This window comes from Episyrphus balteatus, chromosome 2 (assembly GCF_945859705.1).
Source record: "Episyrphus balteatus chromosome 2, idEpiBalt1.1, whole genome shotgun sequence".
In the NCBI taxonomy this organism is placed as follows: Eukaryota; Metazoa; Arthropoda; class Insecta; order Diptera; family Syrphidae; genus Episyrphus; species Episyrphus balteatus.
In genome coordinates, this window is record NC_079135.1 from 61,605,928 (window position 1) to 61,624,379 (window position 18,452).

General features: G+C 33.5%; 2 protein-coding genes across 2 annotated transcripts in view; both read right to left on the reverse strand.

The window, feature by feature from the left end:
* Positions 1-8,254: 8,254 nt before the first annotated feature.
* On the reverse strand, positions 8,255-9,384 carry LOC129909466 (uncharacterized). The gene is made up of 3 exons (XM_055986546.1): positions 9,323-9,384; positions 8,770-8,984; positions 8,255-8,727 (listed from the first exon to the last, which is right to left on the reverse strand). The coding sequence occupies exons 1-3, from the start codon at positions 9,382-9,384 to the stop codon at positions 8,255-8,257; spliced, it is 750 nt and encodes a 249-aa protein (XP_055842521.1).
* A 7,520-nt stretch (positions 9,385-16,904) lies between these two features.
* The window catches only part of LOC129912758 (pyruvate dehydrogenase E1 component subunit alpha, mitochondrial-like), a 46,025-nt gene continuing 44,477 nt past the window's right edge, over positions 16,905-18,452 (reverse strand). The window contains exon 6 of the mRNA XM_055991156.1: positions 16,905-17,145. Coding sequence (XP_055847131.1) covers positions 16,960-17,145 — 186 coding nt within the window. The 3' untranslated portion in view covers positions 16,905-16,959. The remainder of the gene's footprint in view (positions 17,146-18,452) is intronic.

Consider the following 18,452-nt stretch of genomic DNA (forward strand, 5'->3'; position numbering starts at 1 on the left):
TTTTTGTTCTTAATTTTGTAAAAAATTGAAAAATTATAATAATCAACGAGCATGACATATTCTTGTAGAAAATATATTGTTCCACAAGAAAGATCTTATTAACTTTTTTCATTAATCTAACCATTCTAAAGATATTCGAGGTCAAAGTTAAAAAAAATAATAAAAACATTTTTTACATTTAAACATTTTCCAATTCACTGAAAATTCATTATTTTCATATTAGCAAGAAGGATTCTTGTAGGGGCTTAAATGTTCTACAAATAAGTCCTTGGCATCAAATGATTGCTTCAACCGTTTAGAAGATATTCGTATCCCAATCGCAATGCAAACGGGTTATAAGAAAGCTATTGAAATCAGTGGGCATTGGTTTGGATACGAATATCTTCTAAACGGTTAAAGCAATCAATTTGATGCATCGGACTTATTTGTAGAACGTTTAAGTACCTACAAGAATAAATCTTGTTGAATTTTCAGTAAATGCCTTTCATTCATATCACTTTAAAAAAGAGTCAATACAGGTTGGGAGGTTGGGTTTGTAGATTTTGAATAGGTCCATAGGACCCATAGGTCCATTTCTTCCTATCCAAAGAATACTCTTCATTAGTCAATTTTTAAATGAATGACTGTAGTAAAACGGGATCTAACCTGCATAAAAAATCAAGGAGGGGACCCTTAACTGTTGTAACTGCATTTAAATTAATACATATTATGATAAATGTTTTATTCTTATAGCATTTTAAGACTTAAACCAAAAACACATATTTTTAATATTTAAACTGGTGGAGATCTTCCAAGTATTCAATTTTAAAATTCATGTGACCCCAAATCCAAAGTGTTTCGCCCAGTAACGAAAGTGGGCTCAACTTAAAATAAAAATAATTTTAAGTATTTTTTCTTCTTCCAAGTATCTTAAAATGTACATATGAGTTTTCTGGTTTACTTGTTAACCACTTTTTGTTTATTATTATTTAAAATTAATAAAACACTATGTTAATCACGCTTTTCTCGAAGAAAATTAGCGTCAAATTAATAAATTATCATGGGCAAGAAAAAATAAACAGCCTTGTAAAATGTATATCTGGCCAACCAAAAAAGATATCAACATTTTGTAAACGCACCTACAAGGAATAATATTTCCTCTAAATATAAAGAGCTTTACCTAGTTCTTACCATTATTATTGACAATAAAATTATCAATAACATGGATATAGGTGCACAATGTTAATGTTTTCTTAAATCATCGCTGTAAAACAATTTTTCTCTTAGAATTTACCCAGAAATCATTTTAATTTCCCTTATCTTATCCTTATCTTATAGCGGAACACCCATTATTAGGTATTATTTTTTTCGATTGTATTCTAAGACTCCTTACCTATAACAAATTATGCTCCAATTTTTATTAAATTATGAATTATTTTTATGTTAATTTTGTGTTTTTAAATATTTTTTCAAAATATTTCTTTTTTATTATGGTTCCGTAATAAAAAAAAATGTACCTAATTTTATTACTGATTACAGTTAGTAAGGTAAAATAAGCATTTAAAAAAGAAAATATTGTTACACTCATGAAACTTGGCAAAAAGTTTGCTTTTGGGATAAGAACCAAGGATAAAAAAGTCTATAAAAGTGTGGAAGGGTGTTTTTTCGCGGACAAGAGGGAGAGGGGGAAGGTCAAAAATATAGTTAACAAAATTGTTTGTGAAATATCGTCATATGACACATGTTTTTAATCTATTTTTTGATGCTGAATCTAATGACATAAAAATAAACTCAATACGATTGGTCTAAGAAAAGTTATTGCGGATTAAAAACAAGGGTGTTTGTTTTTTTACCTCAACGGGTAAAATATAACCGAAACCCATGTGAAAAACATGTTACACTGATGAAATTCGGGATGAAGGTTTTAGATAAAGCAGGGACAAGGAATTCTAAAGTTCTTAAAAATATTTTTGGTGAAAGGGTGTTTTTTTGATGGGTTGAGTTATGCATGACAGCTGACTTAAATTTTACTAATTTTTAAAACTTGGTGAAAAAGTTTTGTTTCTAATAACAATTAAGAATATTTTAAAGTGTGCACAATTATTTTGAGTGAAAGGTTGTTTTTTTTTAAGAAATGATGAAATTCGGAAATATTACCACAAAAACTGGGAAAAAATTGTTCCACCAATGAAAATTGGTAAAAATGTTTCATTTATAACAGAAACCAAGAATCTAAGCAGTCTTTACCTCAACGGGTAAAATATAACCGAAACCCATGTGAAAAACATGTTACACTGATGAAATTCGGGATGAAGGTTTTAGATAAAGCAGGGACAAGGAATTCTAAAGTTCTTAAAAATATTTTTGGTGAAAGGGTGTTTTTTTGATGGGTTGAGTTATGCATGACAGCTGACTTAAATTTTACTAATTTTTAAAACTTGGTGAAAAAGTTTTGTTTCTAATAACAATTAAGAATATTTTAAAGTGTGCACAATTATTTTGAGTGAAAGGTTGTTTTTTTTTAAGAAATGATGAAATTCGGAAATATTACCACAAAAACTGGGAAAAAATTGTTCCACCAATGAAAATTGGTAAAAATGTTTCATTTATAACAGAAACCAAGAATCTAAGCAGTCTATACAAATATTTTAGGTTAAAGGGTGTTTTTTTGGGAAATAAGGAAAAATCCGCGTTAAGTGCGATAAAATCAGTGGTATAAATGGTACCCTTACGAAATTTATTAAAAATGTTGTCTTTCCCATAGGACTTACGAATAAAACAAGTGTATAATTTTTTTCATGTGAAATAATAATAATAATAATAATTTAACTATATGCCTGTAAGACCTAGTTAGAAGGAATAGAAAGATAGGAAAGATTTTTTGTTGGTACAGTGAATTGAGAATAAGATGATTATTATCTCATATAGTCCCACGGGTGGCTTCCAAGCTGGGGGATTAAGAAAAGAATGCTGCCTGAGGTAGGGCTCGAACCCACAACCTTCAGGTTAGCAGTCAAGTACTACATCCACTGCACCATTGCAACCCGCAAAATATAAGCCAAAAATTTAAAAAAAAAATAATTTTTGGATTTAAAAAAAAAAAATTTTTTGAAAAATCGAGGTAATTTTTCCATATTATTTAATTTTTTGTATTCTGAAAGGTTCTGAAAGGGTACAAAACTTAAAAAATATGGAAAAATTATCTAGTAAAAGAGCCGGATTTCTTAAGAAAATAAATTTTATCTCGGTTATTTATGGAATATTCTCAACAATGTTATACCATTTTGAAAAGAGAATTGAACACACCGACTTTTAAGGTAACTTGCCGAAACATCGTAATATTTGCTTCAAAACTGATGAATATGAGTTAAAGCTGCTTTTGGTAGCAGGGTTATTCAAGGATCTGTAACAAAAGAAAAAATGAGAAAAATTAAGATTTGTAGTCGCGGCACATGAAAAACCGTGACAGGATGACCATTTTTTCGACTTTTTTTCAAATACCCATAACTCACAAAACTTATGGTTGCGATTTTTTTTATTATTTTTCTGATAACTGTCACCACCTACCCTATCTACTTTAACTTTTGGGACACCCTGTATAGTAGGTAACTACATTTTCCTAATTTCTATATAAAAAGTCTTAAAAATTTAAGCAACTTTAACTCTTAGAGCAAGTTCGTGCGACCCAGTCGTGCATTTTATTTCTTTAAAGTCAAATTAAACTTGCAATTGCTAATTGCTATCTTTCTTAAAAAGTCCATAAACATCAAATTAATTTTTAAAAAATGGCTACAATCACTTTTGATTAAAAACAAATAGTCTAACGGCCATATTATTCACTAGTTTAAAAAATACATCTGGATGTAAAATTGTCAAATGTCAAAAATAAATCCAAATCCAAAATAGTTATCCCGATTTTAACTATGAAAATAGTTAAAAAATAATTAAAAATGACTATTTTTTTCTGTGTGATAGTGAATATTATGGATATGGATTTATTTTTGACATTTCAATTTCTTTACATCCAGATGTATTTTTTAAACTAGTGAATAATATGGCCGTAAGAGCCCGCAGTAAATTTTGGGAGTGGAGTGATAACAAAAATGTAAGTATGCAGTTCTAATAACAAATTCAAAAGTCTGGCAGCTTTAAATCGCAGCCTTATATGTATGCTTTCGAGAGATTAAATATCACGAGTTTTCCAACTCCCAAAATTTGCTGGGGGCTCTCGGTCAAAATGACTTTTGGACAATCTATTGAAATATGGAAGGAATTTTAAAAAAAATATCAAAATCACGCAGGCCTTTTAAATGTGAAAATTTAAATTTTTATTATGTTGGTTTTTGTTATAATAATTAGTAATAAAATATTCCTGAAATCTACGATTTTTATACTGTCGTTCATAAAGTTGAATAAGTTAACTTCTTCGTTGGTTCTAGGTCTAAGTTCGAATTTTTTTTTATATTTTCATCGGCGTTTCGCTTGTTACACACTTTTTCAAGACTTAAGAATACAATAATTCTTAAAAAATGCTAATATAAATTAAAATAATACTTATCTTTAGCGTTCTCAATAAATATGTTTTGTGGTATGTTAGGTAGGTATAAAATTATTAGAAAAAAAAGCAACACTTACGGTTATGAGCAATACCTTTTTCAAAAGCGAGAATTGTACACTTGATTCTAATTTTTAAATCAAATTGTTTCAATTAATTGTTTCCTGTCCCAGCAGGGGCGTTGCAAGAGGGCATACTGCTTGCATGCATTATGTTTATGTAAACACGAAAACAGCTAAAAAATAATAGGATACCGGTCAGGTATGGTAACTGCGTTTAGGCGGCGATAATCACTACATGGTCGCCATTCACCTTTTTTTTTTTTTGGGAGCCATGTGAAGGAATGTAGCCCATTGACTACTACTTGGTTGGCAGATGTTATGTTTCAACATGTAATTGAATTCGGCTTTCGCTATATTGCACATTTCAAAATTTAATCGGCGAGGTTTCGAAAAAATTGGTGGACCTGTTGTTATTATGTGATGCCTAAGTGTTGTTTATGACGGAGAAATTGAAGCTTTGAATGGTTGTGTTAACTCTTTGTATTGTTCTACCAACGACTTAATATTTTGTGGCAAATTTTGTACAAAGGTAAAAATTTGTTCGATTTTTTTATTACATGCAATTGCACTTACCCCAAGTCTTGTTGTTGTGTCGATGAGCTTTTTTCTTCGTAGATCAACTAGCAGACCAAATTCGTGAACAGAGCCGGTTTTAGGGGGGGGGGGCAGCCTGGGCCGTCGCCCAGGGGCGCAAGAATTGAGGGGCGCCGCAGGCGCCCCGAACTTTTACAAAAGTTATATAAATAACGAAGTCTTTCCAATCGATGTTTTATTTTTTTTTACATTCACAAAGGCGCCCCAATTTGTTTCTATTTTACATTTTCAACGGCGCTCGTATTGTTTGTCCTAAACTTTTTGAAGAATGAAGGCGCCCCCCAATTTTGGGTTAATTTATTTGGCTTCCGGAAGGACAATGGTGTCCAAAATCTTCGTTCATCTTTGAAGAACAAGGCGCCCCAATTTCTTTTGAAAGACTAAAGCAATCCTAATATTCCTCCTACCAATTTAATTTTTTCAAAGGTGCCCCTATAATAATGAATAAGGAAAGAGAAGGGAGACGGACAGAATCCCAAAATTAAAAATCCAGAAAGCCCAAAATCCAGAAAACCCTCTCCCCCCTCCAGGGCACTCGTAAGTCATTTCAATTAACTGTGAAAAGTTTCTCGGGTTTTCATTTTACATCGAACACCTCAGAGCTTTAGTTTCATCAGCGAACATCGAACACAGAGGAAATAACTCTGGTTGAAAAAGGAGCTACAAAAAAAGATTGACAACGAATTCGGAGCGACCCAGAGTGCCCTAGAGCTCACAACGAACAAACCTTATACTTATAAAGGTATGTTGTTTTCGATTGGCAGTCCGGAAGCGCCTGGAATCATTAAGAAGCGTGCTGCAAGTTTTTTTATTCTCCTAGTAAAAAAACAAAAACAAAATATTTGATTTTTCACCAATACAGATATTAAATTTTAGAATTGGGTGGAAGCGATTCAAAGTTTTTTATTGGATTTCAGAATGAGTGAATCATTGAGTGATTCCAATCGAAAACGACATTAATGTACCTAGTTGAAAAAGTTTTTGAAAAAATATTGTTCAAATAAAACCAACTGTACCTAATCTTTAAATGTGTTTAAACAAAAAAGTCAAAGATAAAGGTAGTCTTGTCAATTGAGCCTAAATGACATGAATAATTAATTTTTTTTTAAAGTTAACCTTTTTAAGTTAATACACTGCACATTTTTAATAAATGCATTAACAAGTATATGAGAGGTAAGACATAATCTGCTATTGCTTTTTTTCGTGATTTTAAAAAATTGTTTTTAGATGATTTTTTTTTTAGAGGCGCCACTTGCAATCTTGCCCAGGGGCGCCGGTAGTGCTTAAACCGGCACTGTTCGTGAATAAAATCTGCTCCGATTACACTGGTTAACAAGGGTTCTGTTGCCTAAACAAAAATATACTTTTCTGACGGTTTTCGGTGTGCTGAATTCGAATCCAAAGTCAGAAAAAATTGATCAGCTTCCGTTTTTGAAATATTACCGTTAGAAAATGCAAAAAAACGTTTTTTTGCCTACTTCGGACCTTATTCTTTAATATAAGCAAAATTGTTAGTAACGGTTTCTATAAAAACTATTTTCCTTCTTTCCTTATTGGTCGAGTGACATCCGCAACAATAAACATCCAATCCATTTTTCTTCTAAGTCCAAAGTCGATTTGAATGATTTTTGATTGCAGTTCCATTGGCATTAAATAAGGAATATCTGTTGTCTGGTTTGTCACGTTTGGTGGGAGGTAAGACCGAAAAGTCTGCAACCTGTGTCTACGAGATATCCTTATTTGTTTTTCGATCTCGGATAAATAAGCGACGGCTATCATTTGTGTCAGCTGTATGCAGTGTCGCTTCCGATGACAGAGCCTCCTTTAGTTTTCCGAGAGGTCGCATTTTTTGAATTGGCAAGGTTCAACGCATTTTTTTGCATCCTTGTCGAACCTGAAATGATAGTGACAAAGTGGAAGAGTGGTTTAGACTTATTGCGACTTTTGCTTAAATCTCTCTTTTGTGAGTCATGCTTTCTGCTTCCACCTGGTCTTGTTGTTCTTAGGTTAGGTTAGGTAGAAATGGCTGTCAGGAAAACGAATGACACACTTAGACGACTTATTGGTCCGTTGTGATACCATGATTTTGCAAGGAAATTCTTAACTAATTAAACCAGTTCTTCCTCATCAAGGCAACTTCTGCGTTAGAGACTACGCCGTCTTATGGCGTGTCTACCTATGAGATAGTGTCCTGTTAAGACACCTATTACAGAGCTGATATGCAATCTGCTTAGAGACAATAAGCACATGCACATGCAGGCTGAACGTTGGAGTTTGCTTAACTTGTAGCGATATGTTACTTTTTCCAGAGCAGTCCACCAAACTGCTAACCCGTAAGTGAGAATAGGTCTGATGACCGCAGTGTATAGCCAGTGAGTTATTTTAGGGGACAGTCCCCATTTATTCCCTATAGCTTTTTTGCAAGAAAAGAGTGCCACTGTGACTTTTCTTATTCTTTCTTGTATGTTGGTTTTCTAGTTTAATTTGCTATCCAAAATAAGACCCAGGTATTTGGCTTCGCTGGCGAAAGTAAGTGGAACACCATTAATAGAGGGGGGTCTAGTTGTGGAATTTTATATTTCTTTGTAAAGAGAACAAGTTCTGTTTTTTGTTGTTTGTTGCCCAAGCTACTAAGCTTATTGAGAGCAGTTTGCATTAGTTCTATTATAGTATGGAGATGTTTTCCTGATACAGCAATGGCGACGTCGTCAGCGTATGCAATCACTTTGAATCCATCTACTTCTAGATTGACTAGTAGTTCCACTAAGTTCCACAGGAGTGGAGAAAGTACCGAGTTTGTTTTTTGAATTTGTGTCTGGCCCTAATGAGTCGACTTTGTTTATAATGTTTAAGCTACTTGGAAAGTGAGTATCTAGTAGCAAATTGAGTGATTCTTCACAGGGGTTGGTCCAGGCCCCGTTATTTGTTTTCAAGGCACTGGGCATTAAAGGGTTTGTTGAGAGAATTTTTCTTAATCTAGAGGCCTCTGAAGAGTCTTCTATTTTTTCACAGAAATTTTTCCAAGAAGATGTTTTACATTTTCTTAGCTGTTTTTTGTAGACTTTCAGGGATTCTTTGTATGGGTCCCAGTCTGAACATCTCTAGTGGATTTGGCGAGATTGAAAAGTTTTCTACAACCTTTTCTATGCGGTTCTAGCCCTGAGTTCCACCAGTGTGGCTTCTGCTTTCCTCTTACTTGTATGAGTTGGCAGGAGTTATTCATTGATAGGTTAAGGGCAGAAGTGAGATCATTGACTTTGTTGTCGAGATCGATTGTGTTTGAGGGATAACTTAGAAATTCGGGTTTAAGTAAGCTTTTCAGAGTTTCCCTGTATTTTTGCCAGTTAGTTTTGCGATAGTTTCGAAATGCTAACTGTTTAGTAGTTACATCATTAATACTAAATTGGATGTATCTATGATCTATGATACTTTCCAATTCAATATCCTTTGATGAATCGAATTGGAGACAAGAGTAATGTCTAGTACTTCTTGTCGTTTTTCTGGTAACGAATGTTGGTTCATTGCCAGTATTACTTTCTATCAGGTTAGTACTCAAAATAAAATCAAAAAGTGACTCACCTCTATCATTTATGTCGGTACTTCCCCAGACCGTGTGATGGGCGTTTGCATCGCAACCAATCATGAGGCAGATCTTTTGCCGTTCACCGTCAGCTATGAGTCTCCGAAGTTTATCACAAGGGAGAGGGCCGAGGTGGTCATGGCCGAGATATGCCGACGCGATCCAGATTGTTCCTTGGTCAGTTTGCAATCTGACTGCGGTTACATCTCGATCGCTGTAATTAGGGAGTAAATATACATTAGTGTTACTTCTTGCTAATATGCATGATCTGGGGTCACCTTTGTCCGATGCATGTAGCAAGTTATACCCAGGAGTCCTGAGTCCCTGAACCATGGACTTGCAGATCCATGGTTCCTGGACCAGCACCACGTCTTCCCCATTCTTGTGGATTCGGAGAAGAAGGGAGGCCGAAGCCTGCTTGGAGTGGTGAAGGTTAATCTGCACCAACTGGAACATGAATGCTACTGTTAGTTAGATCAGCCCCCACCACCGTCAGGTCGAGGTCTTCTTCGGATTCTGACCCAGAAGATGAACGTAGGAGTTCATCTTCACTGAGTAGAATCCTGTTGAGATAGTCCTCTGTTTCCATCGCAACTATCTGAGATTGGAGCCATTATGGCTAGCGGTTTAGAGCCCGAGGGGACCACCTCAGTTGGGGAGATTACCTGCGTATCAACCTCCATTGATGGAGGGTCGATATTTAAGGCAATATCCCCTTCCGAAAAGGGGACCTAAGGTGCCGGAAGTGCTGGAGGTGCAGCTTTTGCACTCTCCTCATCTTTTTTGTAGATCCTTAAGGTTGTGGAAGTCCATCCAAACCTTATCTGACTTTGGTTCGTGGCTCCTTATTGATGACAATTATTGCCGAACTATAAGGGCCCGTTGGTTCCTCCAGCTTTGCGACTTTCCAGTCGTGAGTGGGTAGGGATGGATTTCCAAACTGGATCATTTTAAGGACAGTATCTTTCCAGGCTAGTTCAGCTGGGATACTGATGCGAGCTCTAGGTCTGCAAGGAATGTCTTCCTTGCAGACCTAGTGCTTGGCATCAGGCCATAGCCCCTCTAGTCTGCTGATAGCAAGCTTATATAGATCGCATGATCTCTTGTCACCGAATGCGACGAGCTTGACGCTGCCTTGGTACCAGCCTGCGTCCGAAACAGCTGCAGGCTCACCCGGGTTCTCCATCATGAGAGTCCAGTAGGAGATCTGCAGTTTGTTTGAGACCATCGTCCCACGGTCAAAAGAGATCATGCCATCGACATTACTTTTATCGATAACTGCGAGGATAGACTTGTCCTTAAGAACGTCACTAAAGGACAGGTCTTTCCTAGTGTGAGTGCTGGAATTATGCACTTTTTGTCTTTTAGATTCCGAGACGGAATCTTCAACAGACCTTTGTCGCTTTGACGTTAAGTAGCTGCTGGTCAATCTTTTACTGAGAATAGCTTTAGCCCATTCTAACTTGCTGGATTGCTCTGGGGAACGTTCGGCTATAGGTATCAAACTTAATGCTCTATAGATCCCCTTTGCGTTCCTTATGTCATTACGGGACGCTCTTTTGCTTTCCTCTCCAGCGGAGGTGGGACTATAAGAGACACTGCCGCTGGGGATTTGAGCACTTTTAGAGTCAGGAAGAGGTCTGCCTTGACTAGAGGTGAGACTGTAAGAGACAGACGTATTACTGGTCAAAACAGCCCCTTCCGGACCCACAGAGTTAACTATTTCTGTATTTGGAGTAGCAATTCTGTTACTATGTTCCTCGGCGGAAGCATGACTATAAGAGACAGCCTTACTTCCGTCAGGGAGTGGAGTAAACAATGTGTTCTGAAGGGGTTTGCTTTGACTGAGGGTGGATTCGTAAGAGACGGTCCGTTTTTCAGTCATAGCATCCCCTTCAGGGCCCGTAGAATTATCTACATTAGTGTTTGGGGTGTCAGTAGTACTGTAAGAGACAGCCGTACTTCCACTGGTGGGAGCTAATTCCTTCGAGTGCGAAGTAGGGTTAACGCTACCCAAGGTAGCAGGGTTTGGATTGGTGGTTGTTCGCCGGCTTCCAGTTTTGCACTTTGAAGTCTTTCTGGAGGCTGAGGTCGACTCACCTTTCATTTTCTTTTTGTCAGCGGTTTTTTTCTTTTCCGCCGAGCTAACTTTTTTCATTGGCGACTTAGCCTCTTTCGAGGCCAAGCCCTCGCCGGCAGTCGATGTTGATGTTCTTAGTTCTTCGACTTGTTTTTGAAGAGCATCGATTCTTGATAAAATTTCAGATTGGCTTCCAACTGCTGAACTGTTTAAGATGCTCTGCATTTCAGCCATCGTGTCAGCTTGCTTGGAAAGCGTCGTTAGATCGCCTGAACAACAGCTCTTATGTTGTCCGGAAGTCTTTCCAACCACAATGTTTTGAGTACATCATCGGAAAGTTGGTTTTTCGCAAGTTCTTTCATTTTTTTCAGAAGCTAAGATGGATCCAAGTCACCAAGCTCAACACTGCTTATCAATTTACGCAACTTCTTTTGATCAGTCAGTAAATTCTGCTATTATCACTTTTGTCAGTTTCTTGTGGATTTCTTGTGGATTTCTTGTGGATTTCTTGTGGATTTCTAAGTGAATCACTGACATTTTGATCTAATGAAGTAGTGATATTTATTATGTCGCATTTGATATTAGCAATGTTGAACTGCGCCTCCATCTGAATAAAAAATAGGTCGGTTTGGTCTTGCAAAAATGGTGATGGCTTGATAGAAACACGATGCAATTCGCCGCTAACGTTTTGTCTGTCCTGGACATCATCTGGCATTTACATTATTTTCTGTAGAACTTTCGAGAAATTCAACAATGTTTCTATTTTCTTGCTATGCGTACTTTTTTCAACGTAGGGGTCACCAATATGTATAATGGGTCTTGATTCAAACTTGACCAACACCCATTCGATAAAATTCAGGTTAAAAAATTAAAAGACGAAAGCGTATCAAAAAACATAAACAAATTATTTATTAATTTTAAAGAAAACAAGATTATTCTATGAAAATCTAAGAGCGAATAATAAAGGTAAAATTCTCAATAATGAAATGAAATTTCAAAGCTTACTACGATAGTCAATTTGAATAGAGTGATTCGAATACATTGATAAATAAATATTGATTTGAAACTGAGTGAAATGAAAATTTTAAATAGTTAAATAAATCTATGATAATATTATGTATAGCTGCTACACGAAAATACAGTTTATCCCGGGGAGTTCACGGATTGAAATTTGATGGGGTTGCGGATCGAGTAGATTCCAGGGGAGTAAATCACTGCGTCTTCGGTAATAGGCTTGATTAATTCCCAAAAAAAATTGGAATTTTAACTTTAAATATCGATTTTCATATTTTTTTTCTCTGTATACTTACTTTTGTGATATAAATTTTGTACTGTGTTTAGCTTTTTGTCAGTTTTACATCTAGTATTTTTTATTTGACTTTTTTTTGTAAATATGATTAATGAAATAACACCACATTTAATTTTTTTCGAAAATGTGTTAGATTTTTACTTGCGATATAGGTACTATAGGGCAAGTTTAGGATTCGTAAAAAAAATCGAACTCGAGATAACAATTTTACATGACATTACGATGATGGAGAATGCCAAAAAAGTGGGTCCGGCAATTCTGTCTGTCTGTCTGTCTCTATCTGGAGCTGCAGCCTAAACGAGTGAAGTGATTTTCTTCAAACTTGGTAGTTAGCAGTTTTTGGTGATTCCCTAGAGGGGAAATTGAAATTTTTTTTTTATGACCAAAACTAACGGTACCTGCCATATAACGGAAATAGAAAAGTTAATTTTTTTCAAAAACGGCTCTAACGATTTTGATTAAAATTTTTGTGTGTAGTACTACACATAAGAGCCAACTTTTGAAATAAAAAAAATATTTTTTGTACCGTTATTAACGGTACCTGTCATAGAACGGTTTTTTTCGTTTCTGAATATCTCGTCCAATATTAACCCGATTGAAATGAAAATTTTTATACAAAAGTGTGTAAGTAAAGAAAATATTAAAATTTTAGAAAATTTTCAAAAAACCCATTTTTGGTTTTTTTAAAAATATTTCAAAACTTTTTTTTGGAAAATCAATTTTTTGAAAACGGATCAATGAAAAATTTTGAAATTTAGTTTTTATGTGTAAATTAATTATTTCTTCAAAATGGCATACCAACTTTTTTTTTGAAAAATGTTAAAAAAATTTTATATATAAAAAATTATTTTTTTTAAAAACGGCTCCTACAATTTTCGAATTTTTTTTTCTAAAAATACCTTTACAAGAAATAAAATGGCATATTTGTTTTTTTTTTTTAAGATATTTTATAACGGAGTTTAATTAATACTACCTACTTATGAAATTTCTTCAAAATACCAAATTTTAAATTTCTTGAATAAAAAGCTTTAACATTATAGTTACTTTAAGCATAAGAGCAAGTACGTGCGACCCAAGTCGTGCAATTTATTTTAAACGGCCTTGGTTAAACTAAGTTAGGGGTGTATACTTACTTTTGCGACTGAGTGTATAAAATACATATATCGTCGCCCTAGTATTGGAGTGCCGTATACGCCAAATTGCATTTTTTTTAACTAGGTATGCAGTCGTATGTTTTCGAAGTTGCTCTTTTCAAATCTGCTATCCGTTTTTTTCTATCTTTTTTCGTTGCCGAGATATTAACTATTGTTTTGACAAAAACAAGAAATTTTGGCATTTACGTCAAATTTTTCATGCAATGCAAGAAAATTTTGAGAATTGTTTTGACGTACGTTATGTTTTTTTTACGTATGTGCGTATATAAATAAAAGAAACTTTTGATTTTCATGGCGTATACGGCAAACTCATTTTGGACAAAAATTTAAATATTTGGAAAACTAAACGAATTACAGATGTCCAATAACAGGTATATAAAAGACATATTTTAATTACATATCATACTAAAATATCAAAAAATACCAGCAGTTAGTTCTTTCGCAATTATCTTCCGAACATTTAAATGCGATTTCCCAAAAATGTAAAAATGGCGTATACGGCACTTCAATACTAGGGTGACGATATGTATATAAAAATACATAATATATGCATTTAACCATATTTGCAATAACCGTTTTAAAAAAACTTTTGAAACTGGGGACTATTATACACCTCCTGTCATTCAAAGTAGTAAAATTTTACTACTTCTGACTGATCATTTTGACCAAACAGCAGCTTGGCCGAAATTAATTTTTTTGATCTTTAATCGATGCTAAAACTTGTTCGACTTTCTAGCTTTGTCTGAATTATTCGGAACTAAAAGTCTATTTTGACTAGGCTAAATAATGGAATTGATAATTGATGGAAAATAGAAGCCTAACATAAAGTATTAGTACAGGTAAAATAGGCTTTTATAAAAACAAAAACTGTTCCACTCATGAAACTTGGCAAAAAGTTTGCTTTTGGGATAAGAACCAAGTACAAAAAAAAGTCTATAAAAAAAAGTTGGGTGGAAGGGTGTTTTTTCGCGGACAAGAGGGAGGAACTGAAGGTCAAAAATATACTGAAAAAAATTGTTTGTTGAATATCATCATATGACACATGTTTTCAAGGTATTTTTTGATGCTGAATCTAATGACATAAAAATAAAGTCAATACGATTGCTCTAAGAAAAGTTATTTCCGATTAAAAACCAGGGTTCTTGTTTTTTGACCTCAACAGGTAAAATGTAACCGAAACCCATGTGAAAAACATGCTACATTGACAAAATTCGGGATGAAGGTTTAAGATAAAACAGGGACAAGGGATTCATAAAGTTTTTAAAAATATTTTGAGTGAAAGGGTGTTTTTTGACAGGTTAAGTTGTGTGTGAGAAAGCTATCATAACAGCTAACTTATATTTTATTAATTTTTAAAACTTGGGTGAAATAGTTTTGGTTGGTATAAGAATTAAAAATCTATAAAAAGTAAAAAATTATTTTGAGTGAAAGGGTGTTTTTTTTTCAAGAAATGATGAAATTCGGAATTATTACCACAAAAACTGGGAACAAATTGTTACACCAATGAAAATTGGTAAAAATGTTTCATTTATAACAGAAAGCAAGAACTCAAAAAGTCTATACAAATATTTTAGGTTAAAGGGTGTTTTTTTGGGAAATAGGGAAAAATCCGCGATAAGTCCGATAAAATCAATGGTATAAATGGTACCTTTACGAAATTCATTAAATATGTTCTCTTTAACATGGGAACTACGAATAATGTAAGTCTATAAATTTTGTTTATGTGAAAGGGTGTTTTTTTTAGAAGTAAAGAAAATATGGGTATATTTGAAAAAGTGTGAAATACTAGAGTAAAATTAGTGGTACCCTATTGAAATTTAGCAATTATGTTACTTTTAAGATAAGAAACAAGAATCTTAAGTGTCTATAAAAATATCATGGTTAACAGGGTGTTTTTTTGAGTGAAAACAAAAATGATGGGTCACCCTAATGAAATTTGGTAAAAACATTGATTTTGTGATATAAAGCAAGAATAAAGAGTTTTCATAAAAAAAATTTTGGTGAAAGGGTGTTTTTTTCGAAGAGACTGTAAAATCTGTAATTGGTCCCAAAAAGCCAATGATTCGCGTAAAACGTGTAAGAACTTATTTATAAATGTTTAATTTGTCATCAAACCCATAAATAAATGAATCATTGGCTTTTTGGGACCAATTACAGATTTTACAGTCTCTTCGAAAAAAACACCCGTTCACCAAAATTTTTTTTTATGAAAGCTCTTTATTCTTGCTTTCTATCCCAAAATCAATGTTTTTACCAAATTTCATTGGGGTGACCCATCATTTTTGTTTTCACTCAAAAAAAACACCCTGTTAACCATGATATTTTTATAGACACTTAAGATTCTTGTTTCTTATCTTAAAAGTAACATAATTGCTAAATTTCAATAGGGTACCACTAATATTACTCTAGTATTTCACACTTTTTCAAATATACCCATAATTTCTTTACTTCTAAAAAAACACCCTTTCACATAAACAAAATTTATAGACTTACATTATTCGTAGTTCCCATGGGAAAGAGAACATATTTAATGAATTTCGTAAGGGTACCATTTATACCATTGATTTTATCGGACTTATCGCGGATTTTTCCCTATTTCCCAAAAAAAAACACCCTTTACCCTAAAATATTTGTATAGACTTTTTGAGTTCTTGCTTTCTGTTATAAATGAAACTTTTTTACCAATTTTCATTGGTGTAAAAATTTGTTCCCAGTTTTTGTGGTAATAATTCCGAATTTCATCATTTCTTGAAAAAAAACACCCTTTCACTCAAAATAATTTTTTACTTTTTATAGATTCTTAATTCTTATACCAACCAAAACTATTTCACCAAGATTTAAAAATTAGTAAAATATAAGTTAGCTGTTATGATACCTTTCTCACACACAACTTAACCTATCAAAAAAACACCCTTTCACCCAAAATATTTTTAAAAACTTTATGAATCCTTTGTCCCTGTTTTATCTTAAACCTTCATCCCGAATTTTGTCAATGTAGCATGTTTTTCGTTTACATTTTACCTGTTGAGGTCAAAAAACAAGAACCCTGGTTTTTAAACGGAAATAACTTTTCTTAGAGCAATCGTATTTACTTTATTTTTATGTCATTAGATTCAGCATCAAAAAATACCTTGAAAACATGTATCATATGATGATATTCAACAAACAATTTTTTTCAGTATATTTTTGACCTTCAGCTCCTCCCTCTTGTCCGCGAAAAAACACCCTTCCACCCAACTTTTTTTTATAGACTTTTTTTGTACTTGGTTCTTATCCCAAAAGCAAACTTTTTGCCAAGTTTCATGAGTGGAACAATTTTTTTTATTTCTTGATTTTATGTACTATTTTACCTGTACTATATGGAAACATACGAAAAATAAAAACAACAATCTATATTTTTCAAGTTATAAAACATTGAAACCGATGAATAGGTGATGGGTATCCATTTGATGTTCCTGGGTTTTTTCCATGATCTGCAATTATGTGAATATTTGGTCGATAATCACAACAACAATAGTGGACTTTCCTGGACACGCCACACTGATAAGAACCTTTCATGGTATCTTTGTTTAACATTAATTAACACACAGATTAATTTCTGGTTTTATTTTTTATTTATTTACATTAGATAATTCAGAAAAAATGTTTATTTATTTACTCCTCCTTTTCCCAGTACCTTATGTTGCAAAGTGTAACCAATAATGTCCCGAATCTTTGGTTCAAGGTTCTTTGAATACACATCGGTCCAGAGTTCCTCTAGTGGAATTTCTTTGTCTGCTTTGGCAGCAGCAGTGGCAGCATCAACTTCTTTGCGGACCTTACTATCGATTTCCTGTAGAATTTGAGGTGAACATTGAAAAAAAGATAAAGTGTGAGATATTTTCCGAAAATTAAAAAATACAATTGAAGGTAAATCATAAAACCATAAATATCATGTTATACATTCGTTAACATAGCAATCAAAGATTACATAACGGTGATGGAAAATGCGAAAAAGTGGGTAGAGCAACTTCACCTACATATGAAGCTAAAGCTAAACGGACGGTTCGATTCACTATGTATAAACTTGATATGTATCGAATTTTTGAACTTTTTTTCAAAAATTATTATTATTGAACCTACTTGTTCACTTTCAATGAAATTTCTTTATACAAAAGCTTTTATAAAATTTTAATATGATTTCCAAAAAATTCATTTCTGGATTAAAAAAATAAATAAGTTTTCTTTTTAATCATGTTTTTGAAAACTGGTCAAATTGTTATGAATTTTTGCTTTTATAAGTGGATTATTAAGTTCTTCAGAATCGCTGACAAAATCGAAACATAAGTTGAAATATTCATAAAAACACTAACTTTAAAAAATAATCCAGACAAAATAAACATAAAAAAGGGCAAACCCAGAAATAATTCGCATAAAGCTGAAAATTGGTGCAGAGCATTTTAATGCCGATTAAAGTAAAAGTCGCTAAAGTCACATGTGTGCATAAAAAGTTAGTCAAGTCTTAATGTCGAAAATATAGGTTTTTTTAACTCATAGCATAGAACAGGCATGTCAAACTTGCGGCCCGCAGGCCGCATGCGGCCCACAACGAATAACTTTGCGGCCCAGTCCACATTTTTATTAATTTTGAGTTCTAGATTATAATTAAGATTTTATGTTCACAGCTTTCGACACACATGCTCATGCACCTCCTTTTTTTCCTAATCAACAAATAAATATGGGACAAAACAAACAAAAATAACAAATTTTATAAGATCTCGTGGGTTAAATCATGGTAAGTTATGTGATTTCTTAAAGTGAACTAGGAAGCGAATATTCTGAGTTAACCTACCAACGATTCTAGGGCTTTGGAATTTTTTAGTTTTTAATTATAAAAGTCTTTAAACCAGCATGTCTTGCTATCTAAAATGGTTGCACAGTTTATAATTCATGATACCTACCTATATGTAGCAAAAAAAACTTATCAGAGTTAATCTCAAAACTGCGAGGAAAATTCATAATATAACGAATATGTGAACAAATGCAACATTCAAATGCAAATGTGCATTCAAATGCAACCTAGCTCTTTTGGAACATTAGAATATAAACTAGGATTTGACGTATCAAAAATACTACGCAAACAATCTAAACTATAAAATT

Bases quoted from the DNA above. Each gene is read 5' to 3' on its own strand.
- LOC129909466 (XM_055986546.1), bottom strand. From the start codon at position 9,384: ATGGCTCCAATCTCAGATAGTTGCGATGGAAACAGAGGACTATCTCAA. The intron at 8,985-9,322 runs GTGAAGATGAAC...CCCTAATTACAG, and splicing joins TCTCAACAGGATTCTACTCA to CGATCGAGATGTAACCGCAG. The intron at 8,728-8,769 runs GTGAGTCACTTT...CTAACCTGATAG, and splicing joins TACCGACATAAATGATAGAG to AAAGTAATACTGGCAATGAA.